Raw genomic sequence first — 26,933 nt, forward strand, 5'->3', positions numbered from 1 at the left:
TAATTTGTGATTGGTTTAATCAAAAAGAATTAATATGTTAAAATTTAAATAGAATTCTGAATAAAAAATAGTTGAGATAGATTAGATAGATTCTAATAAAAAGTTAAAGATTTTTTTAATAGATTATTTTGAAAAATAATAACTTTTTACTACTTTAGATATAATAAACTAAAATTTTGAAAAGGTTCTAATTTTCCTTCTTAAATATAAAAAAAACAAAGAAACTTATTGAATATTTTATAGTGTTTAGGGAAGTGATAATAATAAGTTTTTTTATCCTAAAGAATATTCAATAGATTGCTTTATAATAAGTTTTGATATAAAAAAATTACACCACACTGAATTGGTTTAATAAGGAAAATAGAGAAACATTATCTTACAAGGCTTTCTATGTAAGAAGATCTGACCATTAAGAAAGATATGACAAACATTTGAACAGGATTTAAAATACATAAAGGATACCTTAAATATGATAGTAGTGAAGCATTTTGGAATTTCAAAAGAATAGTTATTTGCAATATTTGCAGTGTAAAAGTTATTTGCGGTATTTATCTCGTTGAATAGCAAATTTGAGCGTTTTTATAAGCCTTGTAGTGAATGATTGATGACAATTTTTGTAATAGTTTTACGTGTTCTACTTGACACAATACCAATGTGGTAAAACATAGAACCTAATACAGTCAGATCTCGATATACCGATATTCGATATACCAATATATATATTATAAACTCGATATAACGATAAAATTTACTTTCCCACAATTTTCATAATGGGACCCAACATATCGTTATATCGGAGTTTGAATAATTCGATACCTTAATATTAATCTGACTACTACGTAATAATTAGGTACAGTATCTCTTTTTAGATCTCTTTAACCAAATTCCTTGATTACACGGGAAGAAAGTAGTTAATCCAAAATCTGTTACAAGTGTAACTTCTTATGACTATGGGTTTCATTAATTGACATGAATGAATGTAATATGTAATAATGTTACGCGCTCAATAGATAGAAAAAGTAATAAGTAATACCTTTGCCGTTTAATCGTTTAAATTTATTTAATTTACAAATGGACTAAATGGACTAAATGGACTAAACGACTAAAAAAAAAGAAAGAAATACGTATATACTGTGTATATATATATATATATTATATACAAACTAAATATTATTTGGGATAATTTTGATGATTATTATTAACATTATCAGAACATTCATGACTGGATCTTGGTACTTGAGCTTGATTCGCCTCCACATAATATTGCTGTTCCCCGTATATTGCATTATTAAAATTATAAGAATTATGTTGATTCTGATCCATCGATTGTTGCTGTTGTTTTTGCTGCTGCTGCTGTTGTTGTTGTTCATTTTGTTGAGGTTGATGAGCTAATGGTGGTGGCATTGGAACTGAAGGGGAATATAATTCCTTTTCATCATTTTCATTAACGACATTTCTTCCACTAATGTTAATTCCTCTTCCTTTTGATGCATAATAATCTGATTTCAATTTTGCATAAGCACGGGACTTTATCTTTTTTCTTCTGATGACACACAAACAAAAGGCCAAACTCGCTAATAATGTTACCAATGCGCTAACGCCGAGAGCAATTAAAAGTTTATTTGGACCTCTCGCTCCTGATGCTTCTGATGGTGTTTTTGTTAAAGAACTTGATTGTCTATAAATAAAAAAATTCAATTAAAATTTTTTTTTTTATTAAAAAAAAATAAGAAATAATTTTTATACTTTGGTTCTTTGAATTCTGTTCCATATTTTTTACAATCATTTTTATAATCATCCAATGGAGATACGGTCGCATTAACGGTTGGGCTAGACAAACATGTCGTACAATTTAATAATAAATCATAAAATTCTTTATTACACCAACATTTCGCTTCATCAGAGTCTATATAAAAGATTATATTATGTATTAAATATGTTATTGCACAAAAAAAAAAGAAATTCAAGAACTTTCATTTCACTTACTTCCAACAAAATAACTAACGTTTTGAATTGTATCAGTATCATTTAATTTGGGAGGCATAGGTAATGTCTCACCACAAGGTTTTAATAAATCATTAATTTTGATACAAGGATTAGCAGAAGAATGACAAATTGCGGCATTATTTGTTTGAGCCATGATCAAATTATTTGAGGGGAGGATTATCGTTAGAATTAAAATTAAGAAAATTGCAAACTTTTCTAATAAAAGAGACATTTTGTGATAATAATTTCATTAAAAGTAATTTTAAAATTATTATTATTATATATATGTAATATATATAATGAACAAAGAAAGAGAAAGAGATTCTCTTTAAAAAGAATTCAAAAAAAAAAAATTTCAAATGAAATAACTTTTATATACTGTATAATCAATCTAGTTAAATCTAGTTTATTGAATAATTGTTTGATAACAATAGTAACGCAAAATTTTTTTATTTAGTAATTTATACTAAAAATAAACTTGATTTCCTCAAGATTGCCTTTAAGATTTTACTATCAGCAATTTCACAATGACATAATTATCATGAAAGTTCTAAATTTGGTAAAATCATTACAAATTTATAAATGAGATGACCATAATTAATAGATACCATAACTTGTTATGGTTTGACCAAAAATGAAAACTTGTTCAACTTCTGTTAGTAAATACACTGAAATCGTTCTTTTTTAATGCATTCAATAGTCATTTAGTATTCATCCATTACCGCATGGTAAAATTTTTAAAACAATGATGTTTTAAAATATTGTAACACTGTTTGTATGTAAAAAAAAAAAAAAAGGAGACTCCGACACTCATTGTTAAGGATAAGCTTTTAAAAAATTCTTTCTGATTGGTCATTTTTGTAAATAACTAAAATAAACGCCAAATTAACTTGATTCAGAAATGACTGACGCGATAGTGTGTAAATTTATTATTTTCTAAAATTAATTTTCTAACAGATAAAGTTGATCATAAAATTTAAACTAACTTGAATAGTTAGTTACATTGGCCCGGGGAATATAGTTAGTTACATTGGCGGGGAATATATAAGAGTATTGAAATGTTAATACTATTTAAAATTTCTATTTAAACTATAGATGACTTCATATTTATAAAAGTTAAACCAAATATATTACAAAAGTTATTAATGAACTAAGCAAAATAATTGAATTTCCTAACCGATCAGGATCAGGATGAATTAATGATATTCCATTACCAATTTTACCAAACAGTGGTGGTCTAATAATGGGAAAAGTAAAGTATTTAATGAAAATTCTAAATTTTATTTAAAGAGTTTAAGAAAATTTTACTTACGGTTTTGTACCAAATGGAACTCCTAATTGTTGACAAGTTTGTTCATATTTGGAAAGTGGCTCAACAAAAATTTTATTCTTTGGAGAAGAATAACATTCTATACACTCTTTTAAGTCATTATAATATTCAATATTACATTGACACGGTGCTAGCTTAGGATCTAAGTTTATTAAGGAATAATATAAATTAATTAATTATTAAATTTAAAAGTAAATTAATTAATTAATTAATTAATTATATTTGTACTTACCATCAATTTTAAACGTTCTAGGATAAGTACCACTCAATACGTGATCAGGTTCGTCAATTCGACCATCACAAGAAATCAGTGAATAATTGGCATTAAAACAATTACATAAGAAAGGTTGATTCGGTATTGGTTTTTGTGTTTCTGTTGGTTTTGGTGGTGGTGATGGTAATGGAGGTAGTGGCTGTCCTTGTGGCGGAATTGGTGGTAATGGTGGCGGTGGAAGTGGTGATGATGTTTGTGAAGGTAGTGTTGATGTTGTTGATATCGGTCTATAGAGTTTAAATATTAGAATTAATTTTGATTATTAAAATTTTGATTATTAAAAATTATATGTCACTTACGGTGGAGCTTTACCAAAATATTTTCCACAAGTTACTTTAAAACTATCAAGGGATTCTACTGTAATACTAGTTCCGAGACCTTCAAAACATGTCGTACATCTTGCGAGTAAATTATAAAATGGAACATTACATGCACAATCAAATAAATAACCATCTACATTATTATTTTTTTTTTTAACCATAAAATAATTAATTATATTATGCATAAAATGTAAATAAATAAATATATATATATATATATATATATATAAGAAAAAAAAAGAGTTAAACCATTTTAAAAATGATTAATGACCATAAATTTGATATTGAAAATCAATTGTGCCATCTAATGCTTCAGGAGGTACTGAAATGATGGATCCATGACATGGTTTTAACGTAGAATTTGCAAGTAAACATGGATCATTTGCACTTCCGCATGCTGAATCTTTTATACTATAAACATTATTCGTAAGGAATTGTATCACAAAAAATAATAAAATTGATATATTTAATAATTTCATATCCTTAAAAAAAAAACAAATTCTTTAAAATAATTTTAAGAGAGATTTCATATATATATATAAATAATAAAGAATTTAAAGAAAAAAAAATAAAAAAAAACGTGCAAGTAAAATGTGATATATATGTAAAAAAAAAATTTCATGTTTCAGAATTGTTAAAGGTACTATACCAAAAAAATGAATACAAAGATTTCCTGTATATCAATCCAAATAACGACAAATTTGTGGTTTTGGTAATTTTTATTGAAATTATAATTTAATTATTATTTACTTTGTACGAATGCAAATCAAGATTTATGTCGGAAATGTTTCCAATTATAATTTTCCAAATTTAATAAAAATTAAAACAACATTGTTATTATTATGACTGATCGGGGAATATTTAAGTAGCACGAAAAAAAAGGAGTGCTTCAGATTTTTATAATTACTGCGCTTTTATTGTTTTTATTCGAATAATTAGGTTTGAAAGGTTTGAAAGGTTTGAATAAAAAATGTCAAAAAAAAAAAATGAAATTCTACTTATGGAAAATAAAAACTTTATTTCATTTAATTTGACAATTACGTAAAATAGGCGATCCAAATTTAATATATGTATTGTGGATTGTGGATTTCTTTTTTTTACTTTTAACGGAAATATCGTAATGTGAAAAGAATTTAAGGTCATCTATTGTTAGATTAAAATGTCAAGCACTTATCTTTGACGGTTACATTAATAATATAATTATTATACGATAAATTAGAGAAATCCCTTATGCTCTCGGATTTTACCAAAATTTATAAATTTTAGTAATTTGATTAATTTGATCATATTCTCCAAATATTTGCACAATAAAAGTAATAAGTAACCATGTGAAAGTTTTCTACCGGGATAAAAGTGGAACTTTCTTCCGGTTTTTCGATTACTTGGTAGCCGGGTATGCCCGCCGGACAAGTCCGTGACTTCGTGTACAAACATTTTTTGTGTATGCAAAAATGGAAAAATGTTTGGATGAAGAAATCCTCGTTTTATTACGGTTTTCATGTGATTAAAACTTGGATTTACGTAGGAATATTTTACTCAATTATTTTGTCTAAGTCATATTATTACTTATTGTTTTTTTTTAAAGAGTTTTTGTTATAATAAAAGAATAAATTTTCTACAAACTCCCCAATAAAAATAACTCCTACCCACTCAACACTGCGCAAAGTATTGTCCATTCTAAAGAAATGTGAAATGAGGAGGATATTTTTATACAATTATCGATTATGATCGCAAGATGAATCATATTCTCGATAATAAAAAATGAGGTAAATCTCATTTTTATAATTAATTAATTAAAAATAATAATAATATAATAATATGTATATATATTCAAGTATATTTTATAACTATTCGAAAATTCTATAATGAAAAAAAGTTTTTTTTTTCTATGAAAAAATCTTTTTTAATAATTCTTTCTAAAATTATATTGTTGTTGCATTTCATTATTATTAACTCTACCATTTTCAATTGAAATTTCAGTTAAATCATCATTTTCAATTGATTGAGTCGGAGATTGAGTCTGAGATTGAGTCTGAGAATGTTGTTGTTGATATACTTGTAATCGAGATATTATACTCGAATCATCAGTTAAATCAACTTGTGAAGCTGATCTATCAGAAACATTTTTAATTTTAAGTGATTGTCTTCTTTTAAAGCAACATTTATACATAAAAATGCCCAATATAATTAACGCAGGTATACCAAGAACTACACCCAATATTATATAAGATGACAAGCTAGTTGAACTATTAGAATAATTTGGTATATTAATATTTATTTGAGGGTCGTTTGATGCATCTGTAGGATTATTTGTTGGAGTTGTTGGTTGTTCTTTTCCTGGAGAACCTCCTGTGAATGGAACCCCAAAAGTGGCACATACATCTTTATATCTTCCCAAGTCATCTACTTTTATATTTCCGTTATTACAAGCTGAACAGGCTCCTAATTGATCATATGTTGCTTGGTTACAATAACATTTGGCTTCGAGGGCTAAATATTAAATTATCATCATTTTTTTAAAAAATAAATCTTTTAATGAAAAAAAAAAAACATTTAAAAAATTGTTTAAATTCTTACCACCAAACTGAACAATAACGGTTTCTCCCGGATTAGGCCGTTTGAGGGAAGTATTACATGGTGATAATGAAGCATCTACTTGTAAACATGCTTGACAATCCGCTTGTGCGGAAACGTTTAAAGAATGTATTGATAACAGTACAAGTAATATTATTATTATTCCTCGGGCTGACCACATTTTTTTTTTTCGATAGTTAATGTATCGATATAATAATACTTCGAAAATTGCACACTTTATATATATTTATAATTTTTTTTTTTTTTTTTTAGTTGTTACTTTTTTTAGATCAGATATTCATTCACACCGAGATTGTTTCAATAAAATGTCTCTCAAATTTCAATACCAATAAATTAATGAAATCATTATTTATTATTGTTGCGGTTTGTGTTTGTATTCATGCAGTGGTACGAAATTCACTATGATCCTTTTGGTCTTGAAATACATGTTAATACATCATGCATAGCATCTTATTATCCAAATAGCTTTATAACGAATTAAATAACCAATATTAATTTATAATCTATAATCATGAATTCTAATTCGCATGAACTGATTATAAAACTGAAAGTCAAAAATAAAAATTATCCGGAAAAGATATTTAATAATACTTAATAAAATTTTTACCGTAAAGTTTCATCAGGATTTTTTATAGTTAGGCTAAAAATAACATTTTGTATTTTAATATCCATGTAAGGCAAGGGTATACCTTAATAAACTTGCATATCAGTTGTTTTACTACATTCTTGAAATCGATTTAAACATCATATTATACAAAATATTTTTTTTTTTTTTTAATTATAATGCTAGTTATTAACAAATTGAAAAAAATACAATAAATTTTCTTGGTTTACTATTTTTATACGGATTTATAATATTAAATAATAAAAATTAATTATTAATGTTTTATTGGTTTATTAAATAGTTATTATATAAAATAACAATTAGGAAAAAAAAAATTATGAATTTAATCTTAAAAATTAAATTTAATTTTTTTTTTCTATTTTGAGATATTCTAGAAAGAGTATTTTTAAATCTAAAAACTTTAAATATGATTAAGGTAAAATTGTATCAATATGTAGTTTAGTTATACATATATTAATAAGGAACCATTCAACATCACTTAAAAAAAAAAGATTAAAGAAATTATATTTAAAAATACAAAAAAAAATATTACTAAATTTCACTATTTTAAAATTTTTTTTTAATAAATCATATTACAGTTAATTTTTTAATAAATAATGTTGAATTTCAAAAAAATTTAGTGAAAAAGATTCTTTTAAAAATATAAATATTGTGTATATTTATTTAATATTTATAAATTATAATTAATATTACAATTATTAACCAATGCTAGTAAATGCCATATTTTTCCAATATTAAGCATTCCCTTTTTGCAAAGATTTTGTGTGAAAAGTTTGGAAAATACTTAATTTTGACAGTTTTAGAAAATTGTCTTTAAATATCTTTAAATCAATTTAAAATTTGTTTAAAAAATTTTGTAAAAAATAAGTTTTGGTAGTTAAATTCTTTTATTTGTATATTTTTTCAATAATAATGTAATTTAATAAGTAGTTAAAGAGGTGCTTATTTTCAGTTTATACACTCTAACCTTGATATACCAATATTTAATATACTGATATACTAATAAAATTTTATTTTTCCACTATATGTGAAGACATATAAATATTAGTATAACTTTAATATAATGATATTTTCTAAAAATTTTATATATGTCCTGACATATCATTATATAAAGGTTTGACTGTACTTGATATTGTATAAAAAAGGGATGCTAAATTTTGGAAGGTGTTTAATATTAGAAGTCATATAGTAGCCAATTCTATCTAATAATTGTATACTAAGGGTGATTTTAATGCTAATCGGCAGTAAAATTCATCACATTATGTGATACGGTAAATTTTACCATATTTTTAATTTATTGAAAAATTCTGTAATTTTAGTATTATAAAATTTTACAATAAATACAATTATTTTATTAAACATGTGTAAAACCTTTTTTTTGAAATTTTATTATAAATAAATAAAATTGCATTTAAATTGATAAAACCTTATATTTACTACATTTTTTTCATGTATTAAAAACCTATATTCATTACATTATTTTTGTATTTACTACAATTACCCTACTGATTACTATAATAAACTAATTATACCAAAATATATATATTAATCAATATTGATTTAGACATTTTTTTGATAATACTTAGGTCTCTCACATAATAAATACTTGTATTGTTGTCTTAATATTTCATTTGTATCCTATACATTATTATTGATTTTACTTGTAATTTCATGCATAACCCTTTTATCATTTAATATCTCTATAGCACTTTTGATTCTTTTTTACATGAAGCACCTCAAGTTTTAGTAACATGAAGTTCTATAATTTCATCAATTAAACATTATTGTAAAGGAATTATATTATCTTGATCATTACTTCTTATTTTTAAATTATTATTATTTTGATTATTACTTTTCATTTTTAAATTATTATTATAGCTTTTTTTAGACGAAATAAAATTTTTCAACAATTGAATCAACTCATTATCACTTTTAGTTTTTAAAGCAACTTTAATTGCTATTTTAGCAGTTAAAAATACTATTTCAAATCAGTTTCTTTGAGGAATTATTTACTAAGAATTTTTCTTATGACTAGATTTTTAAATATGTTTTAAACTTTAAAGAGTGAAATTCACTTTATAAGGTATTGTATTATTGATAGGTGATATGTGATATTTCTAAATTAAGCATATCTGCAGACAATTGTTACTGTGAAGGAAGTGAATATGCTAGGCATAATATATTAATAAAATCTACAAAGAATAGATATTGTATTAAATAAAATGGTATTCTGCAACAAACAAATAATTTTATAAGAGCCTGATTGGCCATTTGTACTTTTGAATTAGCTATTTTAAGTGAATCATAATGTTTGTCAATTCATTGTTAATTATCATGATTGCTCTTTATTTTTTTTGAGGATCTTTCATTATCATTGATTAAATTATTTAAATGACCCAAATTTCCTCGATTTTGAATAATGTTTATATATTTTTTTTGATTTGATAATCAACTTTAATACACCGAAGACCAATATAAGTCTCAAGTATACTTCTCAGTAGAATTAAAAAGTCAATGTCAAAATATTACGGCATAGCCAAAAACAATTACATCAGTACAAATATTTACTAATAAAACATATAATTACGGCGAATTATGGTATTTTAATTACGTCTGTCATAATTTAAAAATTCAATTCTGCTAATAAGTATAGTCTTAAGTTCATCTATTTTTACATTAGCCTTCTTTTTCCAATCATATACTTTACACTTAGCATCACAATGACCTTGAACTCATGCGCCAATTACTATAAAAAAGGTCCAAACATCATTTTTCAGTCTTTTTAGCTTCCTTTTTTTTTAGATATCTCTGCATTATTTGTATCATCTTTATTATCAGTATTTGGCACTAAAAGTTCTGCTGCTGCCTGTTTAGCTATCATTTTACCTTTTAAAATGGTTTAAATGGTTATTCACAAAATTTATTCATTGTATTCTTTATTCATAAAATATGTATTTATGGTAAGACGAATTTTTATTGGTGTTAATAAATGTCTTGATTTAGATATTAATATTTAATGCCATTTTTGAATTAGCGTAATCAGGTGATTATCAATCAATTATAAAAAAAAACTACATGAAAATAACTGAAACAATACCAAAACTTATTAAAATAAATAAGAAATAATCTTATACAATAATATAATTAGGTTTTATTTAATTTAAGTATCTTTTATTTGCTCAAATATCCTGAAGTACTGATCATTTACAAAAAAAAAAACTGAAATAATTGGTAATTGTTTCATTAGCCAGATAATACTGATGTTTTGATATTTTATTCACAAACGTTCAATTCAGTTTGCGATTGGTTAAAATGGGGTGGTTCAATACAATACATTGATATTTTCTAAAAAGTCAGAATAATAGGATGGGAAGAGTATTTGAAATTGTTAACAGCTTTATAAAGGAAGGAGCGAAGTTTGAAAAAGAAATAATAATTCAAATTAAGTCCAAGAATCTATATCGGTACTCCGGTAATGAAAGTATTCTATAATTTATCAAATATATTGATCTCAAATAAATGAATATTTAATTTGGATCTCAGTTATAATATCTTAAAAATCCCTTACCCATCTAAATATCGCGAATACCAGTTGTCTACAAAAAACATAAAATAATTAGTAATCATTTCGTTAATAAAGAAATGAATCAAAAAAAATGAACTTTACTTGCTCAAATATTCTGAATACCGATCGTCTATAAAGATAAAAAAAAAAACAATTAGTATTAAATTATTTCATTAAAGAATATTCAAAGAAATCCCCTCATCAATTACCATAAAATTAAGTATCTCAAAGTACCGATTGCCTACAAAAAAAAAAAAAATAAACAAAACAATTAGTAATTGTTTTGTTAACAAAAGAAATATAAATTATTTTAAAAAAAAATCCTTATCTAGTCAAGTATCCTGAAATATTAATCGTCTACAAAAAAGAAAATAAATGAAACAATTAATAATTATTTCGTTAACAAAGAATTTTTTAAAAAGAACTCACATCTGTTCAAATATCCTTGTCCAAAGACTTGAAAATTCAGCCGTCTAAAAAAAGAAATATCAGAACTTAGTAAATGTTCTATTAAAATAAACAACTAAGATAAAATAATAAATACCTTACTGAAATTTCTACATGCTTGTTCAGACTGTCTAAAAAATGGAAGGAAACGAATGTTAGTAACCTTTACTAAAAAAAACAAATTAAATTAAAAAAATACTTACAAAGGAGTTTGAAGAAACCAACTAAAAAAAAATGAAACATCAATAAACGTTTTATTAATGTTTCGTTAAAAATTATAAAAAATTCAAAGTTTTACCTTCAAAAACCTATATAACTGGCCTGAAACTTGTATAACAAAATTTTTGAAATTTAAAACAGGTTCTAGGCTTGTTTTAAAAGCTGTGATAATGGAGGTTCAGAAATTTGTTAATAGGAAGAATATTATGTGATTTTAATCAATAAATAGATTTATACAGTGCAGAACCTCTATAATAGGAACTTAAAAAAATTTAAATAAAATTTGATTTTATAGTTGGATTTTAATTTTATAAAAAAATTAAACTCTATTTATTAAAAGGAATTGATTTATAAAATAAAAAAAAGTCTCAATTTTTTCAGAATATGTAAGCATCACATGATACATATATTAACCAATCAGAAATTAGGATTTTATAAATTATATAATATAAAATTTATATAATATATTTATTTATTGTATTTCATTATAAACTGATGAATTAGGTATACGATGATGAGATTTGTATTTTATTATATGTATTTTTTGATCAAATTAAAGTAAAATTACTTAGTTTTTAAATTTTTTCATTTATAAATTCATCTGAACTGTCTTTTAAATATTTACTTGATGGTATATAATTATCATTTATAACATTAAATTGACCTATATTTAAATAACCTTATTCATTAAATTTTTTTTTGCAGTTTTAGAATTTTTTTTCTTCTTGACATATTTAAAAAAAAATCTGTACATTAAATGTGGCTAAAAAAACCTGTAATACAAAAATTTAAACTAGTCACAATTTTGACTAAATTTAATCAATATATTTAAATTACAGATTTTTAAATAGCTAAAACTTAACCAAAATTTAATTTAGAAAAAAAATAACCAATAATTTTTAAAGCTAATGGTCATATCTATAAAAATTATCGGTTAAATTTTTTACTTTAATATAAAAAAATTTTTTTTTTAGAAATTTATAATCAATCAATGGTTCTGCACTATAGTAAAATCAGTTGATTTTCAGATGCAGTATTGTAGTTATTTGTGCTTCTAATTACAGTCAACTCCCTCTATAGTTACTCCCGTTATAGTCACATTCTACTATATAGTCACACCAGTTGAATGTTCAAAACACTTTATTATTAAAATCTATCCTATATAGTCACAATCTATCTATAGTCATTATCACACCTATCCTCAAAAATCTTATATTAAAAAAAACCGTTTATAATCACAGTTATATAAAGAATATATTAAATAACTTGGCATCTAATAATTGTACAAAGATGTATCATAGCTTGTTAGAATTGTCTCACTGAGACGAATCGAATGATGGTAGTTTTATCCTTTTCCTTTGCTAGTGTTTACGGCCAGACCACCCATTGCCTCTTATGAGACTAATCTCGGGTCGTGTCCTATCATCTTCAATGGGCAACCATTATACCGAGTACTTAATTCCTCAGGTAACAGCATCACTATAGAAGACATCCCCCATCGGGCCATTATAGGCTGATCTGAAGCTAGGTACACGCCGCCTACTCATCCTATACCCATTGCACTGATACCGATACTCAATTTATTTAACGACCTTTAGAGAAGCATCTACTTTCATGGAGGACTTTCGACAGGTAACATCAACCATCTAGTACCCTTCCATACCACCATTTTAGGTACTAAGTCTCACTCAAAGGCCACTACAGCCCGCGATTACCTAGTACCGATAGTACAGTTGTTTACCCCAAGTGGTATACTTTGTAGCGACCACTCGGACAGGAAATGCAGGCTTCTGTCCAGGATCACCCCTTATGGTGGGTATCAACCACTAGGGATCACCAACGGACCCCAAGAAGTGGGGAATCGAACCCCATAACCATGCTACCTGTTCTGCGCACGAACACCTTGGTTGGCTTAAGACCTAACAGAAGGTCAAACTACTACTAAGACATTGCACCCTCAGCTTTACCATCTAGGACGACCATCTAGCCATTACTGACCCCAAGTGGTATCGTGAGCCGACCACCTAAACATGCCCCCAGCTCATGAGTAGCTGACCTCAGGACAGGACTGCGCACATACCAATGGCCTCATAGTGAACGTTATAAGGACACCATAACCCTTAGTTGAAATGTGCGGCCTAACCGTACACACTAATTCACCATGATGCAGTCCAACTACACTAATCCCTGTACCTTCACGCTATTGGTTGTAGCATCCGCAGTAAAATTCTTTTTATTTCCGTGGTCATGGGAATCGAACCTGCGACCTCACCATACTCAGGCTTAATGAGGGTCTCAGCGACTAACCTACCGAGATAGGGTGATCAACCCTAGTTTTATCCTTTTCCTTTGGTAGTATTTATGGCAGCACCACCCATCAGCTTCTTATGGACTAATCTCTATCGTGTCCCCTATCATCTTCACTGGGCAACCATTATACCGAGTGAATTCCTCAGGTAACAGCACCACTTTAAGGACATCCCCCATCGGGCCATTTTAGGCTGATCTGGAAGCAGACACGCCGCCTACTCATCCTATATCCATTGCATGATACTGATACTCAATTTATTTTACGACCTTTAGAGAGCATCTACTTTCATGGAGGACTTTCGACAGGTAACATCAACTATCTAGTACCATTCCATACCACCATTTTAGGTACTAAGTCTCACTCAAAGGCCACTACAGCCCGCGATTACCTAGCACCGATAGTCCAGTTGTTTACCCCAAGTGGTATACTTTCGTAATGACCTATTCTGGATATAAGGAGTATTACTGTTCGAATCAGCCCCCATGCGGTATCAACCACCTTGAGGATTACCAACCAGGATACAAGAAGTGGGGAATCGAACCCCATAACCATGCTACCTGTTCTGTGCACGAACACCTTGGTTGGCCTAAGACCTAACAGAAGGTCTAACTACCACTAAGACATTGCACCCTCAGTTTTACCATCTAGGACGACTATCTAGCCATTACTGACCCTAAGTGGTATCGTGGAGTGACCACCCAGACAGGAAGTCCCCCCAAGGTATAGTAGTGACCTCAAGGACAGGACTGCGCACATGCCAATGGCCTCATAGAGAACGTTAGAAGGACACCATGACCCTTAGTTGAAATGTGCGGCCTAACCGTACACACTAATTCACTATGATGCAGTCCAACTACACTAATCCCTGTATCTTCACGCTATTGGTTGTAGCGTCCGCAGTAAAATTCTTTTTATTTCTGTGGTCATGGGAATCGAACCTGCGACCTCACCATACTCAGGCTTAATGAGGGTCTCAGTGACTAACCACCGAGATAGGGTGACCAACCCTTAGTTTTATCCTTTTCCTTTGCTAGTGTTTACGGCCAAACCACCCATTCACTTCTTATGAAGGCTTAATCTCGGGCTACCGTTGTCCTTATCATCTTCACCTAAGGCAACTATTATACCGCAGTCTTAATTCCTCAGGTAACAGCACCACTATGCGGGAAGACATCCTCTATCGGGCCATTATAGGCTGATCTGAAGCTAGGTACACGCCGCCTACTCATCCTATACCCATTGCACGATACTGATACTCAATTTATTTTTTAACGACCTTTAGAGAGCATCTACTTTCATGGATGGACTTTCGATAAAAACAACATCAACCATCTAAGCACTTTCCATACCACCATTTTAAGTACTAAGTCTCACTCAAAGGCCACTACAGCCCGCGATTACCCAGCACCGATAGTACAGTTGTTTACCCCAAGTGGTATGCTTTGTAATGACCAACTCGGACAGGAAGTAGCAGCTTCTGTCCAGGATCGCCCCTTATGGTGGGTATCACACCAGGGGATTACCAATAGGGGACCGAAGTGGGGAATTGACCTATAACCATGCTTCCTGTTCTGTGCGCGAACATCTTGGTTGGTCAAGGCCTATGAAGGTCAATGCAAGCTAAAACGTTGCACCTCCGCTTTACCATCGAGGACGACCATCTAGCCATTACTGACCCCAAGTGGTATCGTGGAGTGACCACCCAGACAGGAAGTCCCCACAAGGTATAGTAGTGACCTCAAGGACAGGACTGCGCACATCCAATGGCCTCATGAGAACGCAAGGACACCACTTGACCCCTAATTAAATGTGCGGCCTAACCGTACATACTAATTCACCATGATGCAAAAAGGTTCCCAACTACACTAATCCCCTGTACCTTCACGCTATTGGTTGTAGCGTCCGCAGTAAAATTCTTTTTATTTCCGTGGTCATGGGAATCGAACCTGCGACCTCACCATACTCGAGGCTTAATGAGGGTCTCAGTGACTAACCACCGAGATAGGGTGACCAACCCTAGTTTTATCCTTTTCCTGTGCAAACAGTCTTATGACTTTATCTTTTATTTATATTTCAACATCGAAAAATAATCAAACATTATTATAAAAATAAGAAAATAAACTAATAAAAAATAAAAAGAGTAGCTTCACAACTCATACAAGTAAAGAAATCTAAACTAAAATAAATTAAAGCAAAGAGAAACTAAACTATTACAGAATCGCATACCCCAACTTTACCCGAAGGCAAATCAGTGCGAATCAACTATCCAACATCCAAAATATCAGTCCGTTACCAGAAAGAGATCCTAAGAGGTTGAACTGTTAAGCGGCGCAGAAAATCCAAGTGCGAGATCCATGATCCACTCCGACTATGTAAGAGGAGGACCAAGCAGATCCAGGAATCCCGGTAACTGTCGCTGTTAAGAGTTGCGATTTGGTGGGAGAAGTAGCAATAGGAGAAGAATTTATAGATTTTACTACTCAGCAAGCTAGTCGAATTAATCTTTAACCGAAGTTTTATGTGTAAATTCTGGCTGACATAAAATGTTGTAAAAGTTTGTAATTCAATAGAGTAAATTCATCAATCGCTAAAGCGCTGTATATAAATTTCCGATACAGAATAATAAAATTTGTATTCATAAAAAAGTAGGAAGAGAAAATAGAAAAGCTTAAAATAAGCGTAAAAGAAGTGAGAAGAAGAATGATTAAAAGTAAATATTAAAAAAAAAAAAATCAGCGCAATTAGCGCATTAAAAAAACAGGGTGAAGCAAAATCGGCGGGTAGAACAGGTGTTCGAAAATTAGAAGGAGCAGGGTAAGGATGTGAATCAAACCAAGGTGCACAAACATCCAATAACATTAAGATATCACAAGGTTTAACACGACCTAGTTTGAAAGAAAACCGTGTATCACTATTCCAAAGATGTGAAAATGTCGAAGAGGAAGCCGATTTGGTGATAATAGATTGGATGGCATCTCGAAGATACTTCTTCGATACCGAGGAAGTGTTGTGCTTGGAAATTAATAACCAGAGGAAATTGTGAGAAGGTACATAAATGGAAGCACTATACGAGAGTATCCTTCGGACCATATCAATAATGGAACGACTAAAGCCAAGAGTTTTAAAATCTTGATAATCAATAACAGGGCAGTTCAGACCAACAAAAGGACCAGAGGTGGGTTTGTCAGTAATAAAATGACTTCCAACTACAGAAGAGGGATTCAAAACCACTTTTTGGATAGAACCTGTAAATTTAGAAGATACAAACGCAACTGAAGAGTGATGTGAACGTTCGTTCAAACAGAAGGAAACATCAGGGCGCGAAGATACGAGATTACGTATATTCTGGACAATTGAGTAATCAGTAGTAGACATAGTCAAATGATAGGAGGTAGGAGGAATGACTATAGCATGATCCTTAGTGGCCATCTACATGGAAGAGTCAAGAAGATCGGGCTGAATAACATGTCGTGAAAATTTGCTCCGGTCTGATAAAAGGTCTTTGTGGCGTTCTTGACGGGCAAGTTGTTTCTTCGAAGGGTGGGAAATGGATTTGTGAGCAGAGTATGAGATAAGAGTTCGTGCAGAAAGTGTACCACTGTCATCCTTAAGAACATGATGAAAAGCATAAGATTTGCGGTAGGAAAAGTCCTAGGCGTCGGGAAGTTACATCTTTATAAAAACCATCAGCGTGTCTTTTGCAGACACTACATAGCAGTAAAGTGAAAAAAAGGAGAAGGAGGAGGAGGAGGAGTGTGAACAAGTTTTTTGTCATGAATATGACAAGCATGACGAAAGCGAGACATAACATAGGCGGCAGGAGTCTTGCAAAACGGTCAACCAAAATAAAGGCCAAGGTAAAAGCAAGATTGATGATATCGAAATTGAATAAAGGTACGAGTACGTCTATTATTACGATGAGAAGATGACCAACGGGCAAGAGAGGTAACACGTTGTGTTAATAAAAGCTGGCGTAATCTATTAAAATATTTACGTCGAGCATGCGAGGGAATACGGTTTTGTCGGTAAAAGAAAAAGGTTAAAAATTTTGATAAAATAAATTTCAAATTAGGAGAAGGACGATCAGATGTAAATTGAAATGGCTCAGTAGTTGAAAGGAGAGGAGAATTGGTATGAATCGAATAACAATTATCCGAATCAGGAGTGGGGTCCAAAAGGAAGTAACAGTTGCCTCGTCGAATAGAATATAAACGATTAGAGCCAATATTTCGAGCAGGACGTATCCATCCATCCAGGATGGTACGTATTGTGAAAGTGTAAGATAAACACTGTACATTATCATGAAGGGGGGCTGAAGCAGAAGTTGCAGATGAAGATCCCGCAGGTATACTATTTAGAGAAAGGACCGGAGGAGGAACGTTATTGTCATTATCAGCGGTATCTACTAGAGCTGAAATATGGGGAGTTATGAGAGAGGAGTCTAGGAATTCATTTTGAAAGGGACTTTTAGGTTGGGAAGGACGTGATAAAGGTGGAACCAATAAACGTATTGTAGAAGAGGATAAAACCAAACGCGCAAAAGACAATTTTGTCTTAATTTTCTGTGCGCGTTTAAAGGATGCAGGGGAAATCATAGAGGATACGCGTTTACAAAGAAATTTAGGAGTACACCGTGGAGGGCGTAAACTATTAGTGCATCGCATAGAAGGGGTACATAAATCTAAGATGAAATTAGGATCAGCCTCGTGTTTAGAAGCCCAAATAGCTAATGGAAGAGGAGGTAGATCATCATTCATTGGATCATCATGTGATGGATGATCGTCAACAGGGGGGATAGCGAAATCCTTTTTTGAATCCGCAGTAGACGAAAGAGAGGTCAAACGTAAGTGTAAAAGGCGTTTTTGTTCAGAAAGAGAGTCGTCTAGTAGGCGAAGGGGGCCAAAAGCGAGGTAAGCACGTGACTTGGCAGAAGAGTTGTCAGGAAGAGAGTTGAAACGAGCAAAAAGAACTTCTTGTTTAAGGGCGCACTTAGCGCAAAGGTCCTCAACTTCGCGAAGTTTAGAAAGAACTTCATCCCAACTCAAAGTTGAGAAGTCGTGAGAAGAGGCCATAGGCCTAGATAAAAATAGGAAGGATAAAAATAAAAGAAAAGGTAATAAAAAACTTTAGAAAAAATTATTTTTATTATATGTAAATAATGTCGTGAGGGCAACGGGAGAGAGTTAGTTTTATCCTTTTCAGTTTTATCCTTTTCCGATCACTGGCTGACGAGTTATTCAACAAAATGTTAAACATCAGCATTATAATATTTCTTGATTTACGTTTACTGCGCCATTTAACATTTTGCTAGATTTCTCGGTACCTAGTGATTGTAAAAAGACGATTTATAGCTCGTTGGAATCGCCTCATCGAGACGAATCGAATAATGGTAAGCTCATCTCTCTGTGATCAATATTAACGGAGTTATTACTTAAAAACCATTTAATATTTTTTAATTTCAGAAATTGATCTAGTGATTGGATTTCAATGTATCTTATACCATTAGATTCGTCTCATCAAGACGAATCGAATGGTAGTAGTAAGATCGTCTTTCTAGGATCAATATTGACAGAGTTATTACACAAAAACCATTAATATTTTTTTAATTTCGGAAATTAATCTAGTGATTGGATTTCGACGTATTTTATACCATTAGAACCGTCTTATCAAGACGAATCGAATGGCGGTAAGATCATCTCTCTATGATTAATATTGGCGAAGTTACGATACAATAAAGTTTTAAGTATAATTCTGGCTAAAATTATGTTAATTTTTGGCCGGAATTATGGTATACAAATATAAGAAATTTTTTATATAGTCACATCTCTTTATAATCACCAAATATGGACTGTTCCAAATGTGTGACTATAAAGAGAGTTGACTGTATCAATTTTGTAGTATCATGCAAGTTAACTATTGGTTTATCTGTGTAATATGCAAAATTTATAATTAATTACATATTTTTTGTAATTATTTACGCATTTCTGTAATTAATTACGTATTTCATAAAATTGGACAAATATTTTGAAATATTTACAGCAATTAAGAAATACATAATTCCTTATTATGAAATTAATTTCAGCTACAACTATAATAGTTCTATGTAATCAGTATAATGTATGATCAACTACTTTTTAAGTTTCATAACAACTATTTGATGAGCATTTGGGGTCTTTGCAATAGAAAAGTACAAAACTCAAAAAATATCAAAAATTGAATTAATATTAAATTTGCATTTATTTCAGTAAAAAAAAACATAATTAGCATATAAAGTAAAATTAAAATTTTTTTTTGAGTTTCATACCTTTCTATTGCAAAGACCCCATTTATATGATTTATGCCAAATGGTAAAGTTATTTGGATCTCTATCTTTATCATAAGTTCCATCTACTATTAAGATATATTACTGGTAGAAATTTCACTTTTATATGAAACTTTACCTTAAGATTTGCTTAAATTTTATTGGTTAATTAATTAAAATGGAAAAAAACATAATAATATAACATAAAATTTTCTTTTATAGTAGGATCTTTAAAGAGTTTTATATATAAACCTTACCTTAGATTATAGTATAACCTATTTTAATAGTAAATGGAATCCTATTGCAAGTAATAAAAAAAAATATAAAATTTAAAAAGCTATTACCAAATTATTTAGCAAATAAAATTATAAAATAAAATATAAATTTTAAAATAATTTTAAAAGTAATTTAATTTTTTTTATTATTAAAAAATATTAAAATTTAAAAATAAATTTAAAAATAATAATTATAATTAAGATTATTTTAATGCTTACTGAAAATGATTTTTATTGTATGATTGTATCACATAATTTATAATTATTTTATTAAATTCATTTTTGAAAAAAATACAATTTTTAACATATCATTATGTAATCAAAAAAATTAAAAAATAATAAAAAGTACAATATATTTATATAAAAACATGTAAAATTTCTTCTTTTTCTAATATATATATGTTATTTAAATTATTTTAGAATGCCATAATTATAATTTGAGATGTCATAATTCATTTAATTTACTATATATAATTTACTATGTAAAGTGCTAAAATAATTTGAGATGCTGTAATTGAATTTGGGATTTTACTTATAATTACAGCAGCCTAAAATAATTTGAACAATATATATATTCTAATGATAAATATTTTATTATGATTATTGAATAAAAAATAATCAACAAATCAAGTTTCATTAGAAGTAATAAATTACAAGAAAAATGTTTAGAAAAGACTTTCACTCACCATAGTACAATAGTTTTTATATAGATTTTTTAAAACCCTTTAATACTATACATGTATAAAAATAAATTTTGAATTAAAAAATTAATTTTAATTTAATTGTATTAGATTTAAAATTTATACTTTATCTTATATATATTATATAATTTTAAATTTTTCTAATTATTATAAGTGATAATTACTAGTATTACTGAAATTATAATAATTGACTAGCATTAAAAAATATAGTACCAGTAAAATTTAATAATTCTAGTCGATGGTGATGATCACTTCTGATGATTTAAAGTAAAAATCTTTTAAAATTACACTAATTTTCTTTTAAAAAAAGTAATTTTTTAATTATTTATAATTTTAAAAAATAAATAATTCTTAATAAATATAATAGAAAAATATTTAATATTATTAAATTAATTTTAAATATTTTTATAAAGAAAATAACAAGTTGTAAAAATATGAAAACAAGTTAATATTCAAAGTTTACTGATAGCAATAATTACTATATCAGTATTATGATATACTTTCAACTAGAATTAAAAATCTAATAAAAAACTGGTTAGTATTATATTATAATTTTACTACTAATGATCATCACTATTGGTGATTTCAATTTATAATTTTATAATTAAAATATTTAATAAAAAATCAATTTTATAATAAAAAATTGTTTAATTTTAAAACTATATAATATGTAAATATTTTTTAAATAATATAATAATTACCAATTTGTAATATTTATAAAGTATTATTAAATTTACTGTATCAGTTTTGATAAAATAATAATTATTAGTATTAATAGTCTAATTTATAATAATAAATTTCTATTAATTAAAAAAACTTGATAAAAAAAAGGATTATAGTTATTTTTTATTTTTTATTTTTTTTATTAATCGCTACATATTTATTAAGTAAAGTAAAGAAAGTATAATTGTAAATATAAAAGCAACTAAACTAAACTTTTAGGACAAAATAAATTACTTATTATTCTATTTGAAACCTTATATATATATATAAGACTATAATAAATTACCAGATTTCTTTAAAATGCTTAGTAATTTTCATATTGCATGAAAGTTTATAAATTTCTGATAAAATCATTCAAAAAATTTTTTTTATTTAAAAGCTAGTTTATTGTAGAATGACTCATCTAATTCCAAGTAGATATACCAGATCCAATCATTTATGCTTTTAAATTATCTAATATTTTTTTGATGATTTTTCTATTAATTAATTTAAATTAATAAAAATTAAAAATTAAAATCCATTAATCCTATTAGTTTCTTTAATAGACCAATTTATATAAATCCAAAAAAATTAGGTAATATAAATAATATTAAATTTTCAGCTTAGATAATCAACATTTCAGTATTCCAGTTCTTTTAAAAAAAAAACTAAGAGTAAAAACACCAAAATTTTAGGAAAAAAAAACTAAAAAATAAAAAGAAAAGTTATAATCCTTAGAAAATCTAAAGGAAAAAATCAAGTAAAAAAAAGAAAGAAATCCCAAATTGCCATTTATTATTACTACCTTTTAAATATCAACTGATAATAAAGAAGAAGCCTACTTTCCAAATGATTATTCCTACTTTAACTGGTACTTCATAAAAAGATTTTTGTAACGCTTTCAAAAATAAAGAAACTAATGGAAAACTTTACACTAGTGTAGAATTCAAAGTCCAGCCATCCAGTATGTAATTATTACAACTTTTAGAAATTCAGTGAAAGAAAAGTTTCACAGAAGTAAAAATATTTTTAATAAGAACTGTTTCAAATTAAGTAACTTTACCAAAATTAAGAGAGTTTAAGGTTTATTTAAATTTTAAAAGAATTCTCTTGAAGTCTTTAAAAACTACTAAAAGCACTTTACAACTATTTGAATAAAAAAAGTTAAACTTTTTCTTTAGTAACTTCTACTGGAAAATGGCCAAATAATTGGCTGTTATTTTTTAATTTAAAAGATAAATATATATTATATTTATAATTAACTTATATTTTTATGCATTTTTTTATTATAAATAAGTAAATACATTATATTATAATATAAGTTGTAAAAACTATTTGAAATTTAAAATTATAATAGTTTGTTACTATAAAATATAGTTTAATATAAAATTTATTAAGCTTTATTGATAATATAATAGTAATAATACAATATATTATTTATTTTAAATTATTTATAATAATAATTTAAATGCATTTTTATAATTTTACATATTATAGATAAACCATTTTCCAATTTTACAAAAAAAAGAAACAAAAATAATTTTATTTCTTAATTGACATAATTAATTTAGCAAAATGTTGGAATTTTACATCAAAGGTATTAAAGGGTACTTTATTAAGCTTTTGAGTTTAATAATAACTTTTAAACTAGAATCTAAATACAATATAAAATTCATAAGAAAATATCCATGTAATTCATACAATCAATATTTCATTTATTAACTAAAGATTTTAATTCTGGTACAATATCTTCATGTATTAATAAAGCATCAATAAATCCTTTTGCGGGTCCATTGATTAATTTAGGTTCACTCTCATTTTTTACCTTATCATCAATCTTTTTTGATCCATTCTGAATTACTTTACTATCAATATTATCACTATCAGCATTATCCCTATCTTGTTTAAATATAGATAAAACAAATTTGGTAAAGTCTTCAATTTCAACTTTTGTTCCACCTACTCCTTCCATACCCCCTATTCTCTCTTCCGAAATGATAGCATCCATCATAAGAATATCATTAGTGCCATCAACATTATTATTGATGCCAACAATTTCATCAATACTAACATCAACTCCACCTACATTCTGAGTATCTTTTTTAATCATCATTAAAATGGATAAAGTCATAATGCCTATAGAATAACTTTGTGTGTACATATCAATCTTTTTTTCTAATATTGACGGTAAAAAATCCATAAAAAATATTTTTATAAGTGTTTTAGGATGTAAATATTCATTCCAAGTATAATATATTGGTAATGTTAACAAAGATGCCCCTAACTCGGCTAAAAAAAATGGAAAGGTTATCGTTTTAAGTTAATGCGATCAGAAGAAAAATTAGCAATAATATGAAAGCAAGATTTTGTAATTACCCGCACGTATTCCCATTCCTTTCTTACCGGCAGACAACACCTCCTGTAGAATTATATATATATAATAATATTAATTTAAGATCATTTTTTATTTGATTAAAATAAAAACTTAAAATTCTTCACACACCTCAACAATAAGATCAACAAAGGTCCTAGGGCCGTTAATTTCTAAACAATTCCTAAATAACTCAATATCTAAATGATGTGGTCCCAACCAAGAAGATGGATTTATAATAAATTCATCAAACAAATTATTAGCCGCTCCACCATTTCCTGTGATATATTCATACTCTGTATTAATATCATTATTAAAATAATTTTCTGATAAAAATATTTCATAAATTAAAGAAGGTTTATGTCTTCCTCCGTATATTATCGATTTAAACATCATTTTAAATCTATAATATAACTTTTCTGCTGGATGTTTTGTATTTCTCCAATCTAAAATTACAAAAAAAGAGGAATTAGAAAATAAAACACAATATAGAGTATAAAAAAAAAATAAAAAGAATTATTACTTGGAACCATCATTATTTTTGCTATCTTATTACGTATAATATTTTCCGTATCTTCTATACTTGGTAAGCTGCCATTTTCTGATATAATATCAAATATTGATAATAATTTATTTCCAATCAATTTTATAATTGAATTTGGAAATGCTTCTTCTAGTATTAATCTGTTTAATACTTTAAATGAAATTGAAGATTTTCTAAAAAAAAAAAATCTCACTTTTCACTTTTTTTTTTAAAAAAAAACAGGTCCTTAATAAAATTAAACTTATATTTACCCTTTAAACAAAATATCATCACATAGCGATTGACATACACCAATTAAGGCATATGACATGTGTGGTTTAACAAAATGTGTGAATAATGGTTCAAGATTTATCATTGCAATTTCTATGTCTTCCGTTACTACTTTTTTTAATGCTTCTTTAAATATTGTTGGTGATAATTCTATCAAACTTCTTGGACTAATCCTAATTAGGAAAATAATATATTAAAATTATAAATAACAATAATAGTAATAAAATTGAAATGAAATCGAATGTAAAAAAAAAATTTTTTATTACCGAATCAAATCTTCGGGGATTTCTTGACTTGCATCAGATAATGTCGAAACCAATCTTGTTATTATGCTTTTTTCCTGATCAAGTGAATCTATATCATATGTACTTCCTGATTGTATAAGCCATTTATAACAAAATCCTTCATCATCATGAAGAACATCTTTAATATTTTTATGAAACTATAAAATGAAAAAGAAAAAAATTTCTTTTTAATAAAATTTTGTAAATCAAATTGAAAATTCAAAGTTTTTGATTTTTTTACCTCATATCTATCAATCACACTAATTAGAAATAAGAATATTGTCCCGAAATTTTCATAATCATGAAGGAGGGACTCTAAAAAAGTAAAAGATTAATAAATAAATATATGAAAAATCTATAATGAATTATTTATACATACCCTTTGAATCTGCCTTGCTTACCCATGTATTACATAATCTTTCTAAAGATGAAATAAATTCTGAAGGATGCCGATATAAATGAATAATATCAAGCAATGTAGGAACATCCATAAGAGATCGACAAAGTGTAGCTAATGGAGCCACTTCTAGTTTTGTACTCCATTCACTCATTAACTATAAAAAAATAAGTCGAATTAAGAAAATATATGTTTTTTTAAAACCTTTTAATCTTTTAATAATATCGTACCTTAAATATCGTCTCAACTCGAGATTCTTGATGTAAAAAACTTGTTGTGGCGGTTGATACTAAATGATCAATAATTTGTCTACTTGGATCATCTAATATATTTCCTGCTGTTAATCCAACTGTATCTCCCCCATCTATTTCATATTCAAGTTCTAAAAACCTATTAACAAATTCTTTTCTTACTAACTTTCTATTTAAACATACTCTCAATATATCAACTGTTATATCTGCAGCTCTAAATTAAACAAATACGATAAAATAACAATTAATGCATACATATATATATAATTTATTTGAAGATATTAAATTCTTACTGGAATATGTCATCTTCCACAAGTTGATTACATGCATTAATTAAACCTTTAAACCCAAATAATTGATTTATAACACATTCATGACAATCATACTACAAAAATTCATTTCTCATTATTATTGAATAAAGACAAAATTTTTTTGAGAAGCCACATTTTACTACTTTACCTTATTTTCTTCAGAATATAATAAATTACCATTTTTAAATTTATTAGATTTTTTTAATTCTAACTTTTCAATTAATGAAGGTAATTTAACTAATACAAAACTTTTCCATAATAATGTGTGTTGTACCCTTCCTGTTGATGTTTTATCACATTCTTCAGCTAATCCTGTTAATGCTGACATCCATAATTCTACATAAAATTCATGATCACAAGAAACCTATGTTTAGTATTAATTTTTCGAATTATGTTAAAAAGTTGAATTATTATATTGATTGAAAAATAACTTTTTTTTAATAAAGAAGAAATGTAGATACCTGAATATGTTGCAATTTCTCTAAATATTCGACTGCCATATCATCTGTCATAACGGGTCTAGTTTGTACCTTTAAAAAAAATATACTTTTTTTTTTAAAAAAAACATTCACATTCTCAATATGAATAACTAACATAATTTGAAAATAAAAGTCTATAAAAATTCATCAAAAAAAATTTACCAAATTATATGCAAAAAACATTATAGATATTGATGGTATAGCAGGTGAATTTATCACTCCATTTGATTGATTATACTTCATCTTTTTTACTTTGCACGAAAAAGATAAATTGAATTCATCAATATTTTTTGTTTAAATAATAATTTACTTCCGTGACACAAAATGTAGATCAAACTGTATTGGGAAAAATAAGTTGTACAAAAAAGTAATATA

At 27.4% G+C, this 26,933-nt stretch overlaps 5 protein-coding genes across 5 annotated transcripts; all 5 read right to left on the minus strand.

The window, feature by feature from the left end:
- Window positions 1-1,012: 1,012 nt before the first annotated feature.
- On the minus strand, window positions 1,013-2,321 carry OCT59_020777 (uncharacterized protein). Its single transcript, XM_025316591.2, has 3 exons — window positions 1,987-2,321; window positions 1,747-1,906; window positions 1,013-1,678 (listed from the first exon to the last, which is right to left on the minus strand). The coding sequence occupies exons 1-3, from the start codon at window positions 2,216-2,218 to the stop codon at window positions 1,171-1,173; spliced, it is 900 nt and encodes a 299-aa protein (XP_025180094.1). The 5' UTR covers window positions 2,219-2,321; the 3' UTR covers window positions 1,013-1,170.
- A 554-nt stretch (window positions 2,322-2,875) lies between these two features.
- Window positions 2,876-4,389, minus strand: OCT59_020778 (uncharacterized protein; the record flags this gene model as incomplete). The annotated part of the gene is made up of 5 exons (XM_025316592.2): window positions 2,876-3,223; window positions 3,299-3,458; window positions 3,549-3,817; window positions 3,890-4,043; window positions 4,182-4,389. The coding sequence occupies 5 exons, from the start codon at window positions 4,387-4,389 to the stop codon at window positions 3,103-3,105; spliced, it is 912 nt and encodes a 303-aa protein (XP_025180095.1). The 3' UTR covers window positions 2,876-3,102.
- A 521-nt stretch (window positions 4,390-4,910) lies between these two features.
- OCT59_020779 (uncharacterized protein) lies at window positions 4,911-6,694 on the minus strand. Its single transcript, XM_025316593.2, has 2 exons — window positions 6,488-6,694; window positions 4,911-6,400 (listed from the first exon to the last, which is right to left on the minus strand). Exons 1-2 carry the CDS (start codon window positions 6,663-6,665, stop codon window positions 5,814-5,816), a joined length of 765 nt encoding a protein of 254 aa, XP_025180096.1. The 5' UTR covers window positions 6,666-6,694; the 3' UTR covers window positions 4,911-5,813.
- Window positions 6,695-17,508: 10,814 nt separating this feature from the next.
- On the minus strand, window positions 17,509-18,744 carry OCT59_020780 (uncharacterized protein; the record flags this gene model as incomplete). The annotated part of the gene is made up of 1 exon (XM_025325648.2): window positions 17,509-18,744. One exon carries the CDS (start codon window positions 18,742-18,744, stop codon window positions 17,509-17,511), a length of 1,236 nt encoding a protein of 411 aa, XP_025180097.2.
- A 4,600-nt stretch (window positions 18,745-23,344) lies between these two features.
- Window positions 23,345-26,801, minus strand: OCT59_020781 (uncharacterized protein; the record flags this gene model as incomplete). The annotated part of the gene is made up of 13 exons (XM_066149395.1): window positions 23,345-23,940; window positions 24,028-24,070; window positions 24,155-24,468; window positions 24,546-24,739; window positions 24,818-25,009; window positions 25,103-25,278; window positions 25,362-25,435; window positions 25,500-25,674; window positions 25,748-25,982; window positions 26,062-26,153; window positions 26,228-26,443; window positions 26,541-26,609; window positions 26,721-26,801. 13 exons carry the CDS (start codon window positions 26,799-26,801, stop codon window positions 23,363-23,365), a joined length of 2,439 nt encoding a protein of 812 aa, XP_065990305.1. The 3' UTR covers window positions 23,345-23,362.
- Window positions 26,802-26,933: the final 132 nt, after the last annotated feature.

The sequence above is a fragment of the Rhizophagus irregularis genome, chromosome 3 (genome assembly GCF_026210795.1).
Source record: "Rhizophagus irregularis chromosome 3, complete sequence".
In the NCBI taxonomy this organism is placed as follows: Eukaryota; Fungi; Glomeromycota; class Glomeromycetes; order Glomerales; family Glomeraceae; genus Rhizophagus; species Rhizophagus irregularis.

Bases quoted from the DNA above. Each gene is read 5' to 3' on its own strand.
- OCT59_020777 (XM_025316591.2), bottom strand. From the start codon at position 2,218: ATGTCTCTTTTATTAGAAAAGTTTGCAATTTTCTTAATTTTAATTCTA. The intron at 1,907-1,986 runs GTAAGTGAAATG...TCTTTTATATAG, and splicing joins CGTTAGTTATTTTGTTGGAA to ACTCTGATGAAGCGAAATGT. The intron at 1,679-1,746 runs GTATAAAAATTA...TTTTATTTATAG, and splicing joins ACAGAATTCAAAGAACCAAA to ACAATCAAGTTCTTTAACAA.
- OCT59_020779 (XM_025316593.2), bottom strand. From the start codon at position 6,665: ATGTGGTCAGCCCGAGGAATAATAATAATATTACTTGTACTGTTATCA. The intron at 6,401-6,487 runs GTAAGAATTTAA...TTTAATATTTAG, and splicing joins CGTTATTGTTCAGTTTGGTG to CCCTCGAAGCCAAATGTTAT.